Below are 5045 nucleotides of genomic sequence, written 5' to 3'. Positions count from 1 at the left end.
GAGAGAGAGAGAGAAGGATATAGTGAAAGAGTGGGGGGTATATGATGTATCGTACGGGCCATGTCGCTCCGTTTCTGTTGCGCGAACGAGAGGCACGAAGTCACGATTTGTCACGAAGGCGGTCTGCGTCCTATGTATGCATTGTGCAGTCAGTGGCGTCAGTGCTGGTCAGTGCAGTGCCTGATACGGTACGACGCGTGTTGTACGTTTTCCGATGTGGCGAGCAAGATCGAGATCGAGTGAACGCAACGCGTTGGAGTTTCCGTTTACGCAGTAGCCCGCTCGTGGAGTTAGGCGGCATAAAGTGCCTTTTCTGTTATTAGGATCTTCGCTAAAATGGTGAGTCTGAAATCCTGGTATCTGCGATGCTAGAAGGCTAGAAATCATTCTGAGCTCTCCGAGACGGGGAGTGAATTGAACAACCTCTCATAGGTCAAATGATCCAATTGCTCAAAATGTTTAAATGTGATTTGTTACTTTTTCTCCATTCAAAATTTCGGAGCCTAGCATTGTGGACATAAAGTTTAATAGCGTTATATTTTCCTTCTTTTTTTCCTCCTTTTTTCTGCTAATTTATTAAAGAAAATTCATGGAACATGCCGTGCGTCTGTTATGCAAATAGGTGTATACACAAATACAGTGTGATTATCATATTTCAGTTTCAGAGAGACGGAGTGAGACTCAGACAGCATATGTCGAAGAGAACGTCGACTGAGTTACCTTACGAAAACAGAATTGCTTCGAGGAAACAAGATATACTGCCAAATGATACCCAGCATCTCCTCTTCGTTCTTACGTACTTTCTCTTCATGTCCTTTATTATAATCGTCTTAGAGAAGAATTTGCCTGATCCAATTACCATTGACACGGAAGGACTACATCCTGGAAAATTTGTTGCCGAGCGAGCTCGTAATCATATCGTGAACCTTACATCGATTGGACCTCGTATCGCCGGCAGTTACGAGAACGAAGTTCTAGCTGTAAAATATCTAACGACAACGATCAATAATGTGATGAAAACAGCGCACGAGAATCATAGGATCCTCCTTAACATTACAAAGCACAGCAGCGCGTTTCCACTTAAGTTTCTCGATGGCATGACTAATGTCTACAGAAATGTACAAAACGTTATTGTCAAAGTCGGACCTCACAGGCCTACAATGCATAGCTTGTTGCTTAATTGTCATTTTGATACGTTTTTAGAAAGCCCAGGTAACAAGCATCTCCATGTACAATAAGTGTCCTCTTATCTGCTTGAATAATTATTATTTATGTAAAAAAAATAGGTGGTTCTGACGACGCCGCTGGTTGTGCTGTAATGCTAGAAACTTTACGGATAATAACACAAAGTCCGAAAATATTGAAGCACAGCGTTATATTTTTATTTAATGGGGCAGAGGAAAATTTATTGCAGGTATTAATTCGATATCTAATCTTGATGAGTTCTGATTTATTGATTAGTTTTAAAGCCGCGATAAAGCCGTATTCTGCACATGATGTATTTGTAGGCATCTCATGGTTTCATAACGCAGCACCTTTGGGCAAAGGATGTACGAACATTCATAAATTTGGAGGCATGTGGCGCTGGTGGTCGCGAATTATTGTTTCAAGCTGGACCTCACAATCCTTGGATTCTTGAGGTATCTCATTATTGTTTTCTGCTATTTGTTAGCATTAAACTTAATTTTTTTATTACGGCACATTTGTCAGATTTACGCCAAATCCGTACCATATCCTTATGCATCATCGTTAGCTCAGGAAATATTTGAGAGTGGTATAGTACCTGGTGATACAGACTTTCGGATATTTAGAGACTTTGGAAAAATTTCTGGTAAAAAAGATTCGATTATAATTTACGATCAATAATTAGAACTAGAAAAAATTTTTATTAGTATATTTAAAATTTTTATACAGGGTTGGACTTTGCATGGTCAAAAAATGGCTATGTATACCATTCTAGATTTGATAACGTTGATCAAATACCGCTGGGAGCTTTACAACGAACCGGCGATAATATCCTTGCATTGACGCAAGGAATAATATTCGGAGATTATTTATCGGACGTGGATGTGCAAGAGGCACGGGGTAATCTCGTGTTCTTCGACTTCTTGGGTGCATTCGTTATTAGATGGCCACAGTACATTGCCAGTACAGTTAATATCGCCAGTATGATTATAGCTGGATACTCTATCCATTTGAATATGCAGAGTGCACGTAGAAGTAAGAATATATAATTATTATTTAGATCCGGCTGCGCCAATAGACCTCAAATCGGTTCTCGAACAAATCTGAATAATACAATCGAATTCTGCGTTATCGGATACAGATATTAATAAATGGATGTACATGAGATATGTGCTGATGTGCGTCGGAGTGATCCTGGCTTCATGGTTGGCATCTATGTTTTCTTGTACATTAATCGGCCTGATGCTGACCAAGCTGGGAAAAGTGATGAGCTGGTACGCAAGACCGGCATGGCTGTTTTTCTTGTATGTTTGTCCAACTGTTTTTATATCGATGATCATATTTCTTCAGATCGGATCGAGGCAGAAAAAAGTAAGTAATAGAAATAAATTTTGCTGCAATCTCGATTCTTATGTAATTACGTGTCTGGGTTGAATGTCAAATATTATCGATAAAATTAAATTAAAAGTTTGCTTGAAGATTTATTGCAGCACATACAAGTAATACTAATCCATGATTGTAGGAAATTGGTTCTGCATGGATTTTGTATCATATGTACTATGACGCGTATTCCTTGATATGGATGTTGATTCTCTTCATATGCGTTTTATTTGGAATACGATCGGGCTTCATACCGCTCCACTGGGTTTTATTCCCATCACTTGGAAATATTGTGCGACACAATTTCTTCAGCAAATGGAGAGGTGAGGACACTCGAAACTCATTTCTATACATTTTTTTTACACTAACATTTTTTTACATGTTAATCTTCTGTGTCAATTATTTTAAAAGTTCTAATATTTGATTGAATGTACTTTTATGAATTTTGTAGACTGGAAATGGCTTTGTTACCAATTGGGATCGTTAAGTTTATCTTATATACAGTCGTTTTATTTAGCGCTCGGTGCTCTCTATCTCTTCATTCCAATAATGGGACGATCCGGTGGCAGTATTAATTCTGAAGTTGTAATAGCTAACATGCTGTCAATATTATTCTGCCAATTATTATTATGCTTCACGGTAAAATATTAATAGCTTTAATTTTATTCGCACGACATAATTTTGTATCTTTAATTTGTACAATCGTCTTTTAATCTGTTGTAAAATATAACTCACAATATTTTCAGTTGCCAATAGTGCTTCTAATAAAGAATGCAGAACGAATTATAAGTGTGATTGTTGGAATTTTCTTAATTGCTATTGCTGTGTTAATTCTAACACCACTTGGATTTCCTTACAGTGGTGATCCGTTGTCGCCTGCTCCACAACGATTTATGATTGCGGTACAGTTATCTTAACATTCCTGAAAATTCTTGTTTGATAGAACGTAGTATAGGTTCATTGTAAGCATATATTATTCATTGTATCTTTGATTTACAGCATAGTCAACGTCAGTATTACAATGTAGATGGTAGTGATAGGTATTTTGGTACGGGATACTGGTTAGTGGATTTAGATATGAATAGTCCTCACAGTATAGAAACGATAGTACCTGAAATAGCTGCTGCGACGCCAACAGTCAAGGATTGCGAGAAGGAATTATACTGCGGTTTTCCATATTTAATGCCGGTCACAACTTTCTTGTGGTATATATCGGAATTAGTAGTACATTATTCGAATATAAAAATTGAATTGAGAGGGCTCATTTTATAGGAAAACTACCTGGATACCGGGACCTGCTCCGCTCATAAGTATTCCTACAAATCTCGAGGTAATTTCGAAGACTACGAAACAGCATGTTGTTAATTTTACCTTTAATGTTACAGGTAAGATATTCAAACGTTTAAGTAATTTAAATTTCACATGTGTGTCTCTTGATAAAATGAAAAAAATTAAATATCTTCTAAATTGCTTAGGTCCTGATCACATAGGTATAATTTTGTCTCCATACGAAGGTGTTCATTTAGAAAAATGGTCTATACTTGACGGGAAACCATTGCAAGGTCCAAGATGGAACAACAGAGAGACTTACTTTATTTATTACGCATGTGCCTCAGACTGCGTGCCATTTACATTTTCTATTGAACTGAATGTAAGTTTACAAGACAAATATATGTTTTCCTTTGTCATATCGCGTTATACCCGTATCAGATTAGAAATGGAAATTGAGATTGATAATGAGATTAAATTTGATCAATCATCAGGCAAAGTTTATTAAAGCTTGATATAATTTTGTTTTTAGTTGATTAATTTCAATCTCAATCTCAATTTCAATCTTTAATCAGATACGGGCTTCACTCTCGCGAAAAATTATAAAATTTTGTATTCAGGTATCTACAGAACAAAAAGGACCGTGCTTATCCATCGCATTAGCCGGACACTTCTTACATGGTGAACATCAAAAATCCTTGAGATTTAAAAAATTTCTGGCACAGTTCCCGTCATGGACTGTCATCGCTCCCTGGACTGCATCGTATAAGTCATGGGAATTGTAAGATGTAAAAACAATTGAGAGGACAATTGATATGATAAACGTGATTAAAAACAAAGCAATATTGTCCTATAGTAAATCGTCTCTCGCGAATTAACGAAGTAGCCCAATAAAATGGTACTATGCTTTTGGCGTACGAGATATGAAACCTAATGCCATGTAATATCGTTTAATGCCATATCGATAATAATATCGTTTGAAAATACTTAGATTTAGTCTTCAAATACTTCCTAAGATATTACGACTTGAATATCGATAAACGTTAAATGCGATAGAGAATGGGACGGATAAAAACGTTACCATTCTTTATATATGAATTTTTTACTTGCATATATTATCATTAATAGAGACGATTTCGAACTAGTCTAAGACGTGATTCGGATCTAAATCCTAAAGAGATATCTAAAAAGATCTCATATATATATATATA

At 36.5% G+C, this 5045-nt stretch overlaps 1 protein-coding gene across 1 annotated transcript; it reads left to right on the top strand.

The window, feature by feature from the left end:
• Positions 1-692: 692 nt before the first annotated feature.
• On the top strand, positions 693-4619 carry LOC105626793 (endoplasmic reticulum metallopeptidase 1-like). Its single transcript, XM_012208092.1, has 13 exons — positions 693-1212; positions 1287-1414; positions 1509-1640; positions 1711-1831; positions 1915-2220; positions 2327-2556; positions 2708-2888; positions 3017-3204; positions 3312-3467; positions 3565-3770; positions 3838-3950; positions 4041-4216; positions 4455-4619. The coding sequence occupies exons 1-13, from the start codon at positions 693-695 to the stop codon at positions 4617-4619; spliced, it is 2622 nt and encodes an 873-aa protein (XP_012063482.1).
• The last annotated feature ends 426 nt before the right edge of the window (positions 4620-5045 follow it).

Source organism: Atta cephalotes (assembly GCF_000143395.1).
Source record: "Atta cephalotes unplaced genomic scaffold scaffold00001, whole genome shotgun sequence".
NCBI lineage: Eukaryota > Metazoa > Arthropoda > Insecta > Hymenoptera > Formicidae > Atta > Atta cephalotes.
This window is presented reverse-complemented; position numbering and strand designations above follow the sequence as displayed.

Bases quoted from the DNA above. Each gene is read 5' to 3' on its own strand.
- LOC105626793 (XM_012208092.1), top strand. From the start codon at position 693: ATGTCGAAGAGAACGTCGACTGAGTTACCTTACGAAAACAGAATTGCT. The intron at 1,415-1,508 runs GTATTAATTCGA...ATGTATTTGTAG, and splicing joins CAGAGGAAAATTTATTGCAG to GCATCTCATGGTTTCATAAC. The intron at 2,889-3,016 runs GTGAGGACACTC...TGAATTTTGTAG, and splicing joins TTTCTTCAGCAAATGGAGAG to ACTGGAAATGGCTTTGTTAC.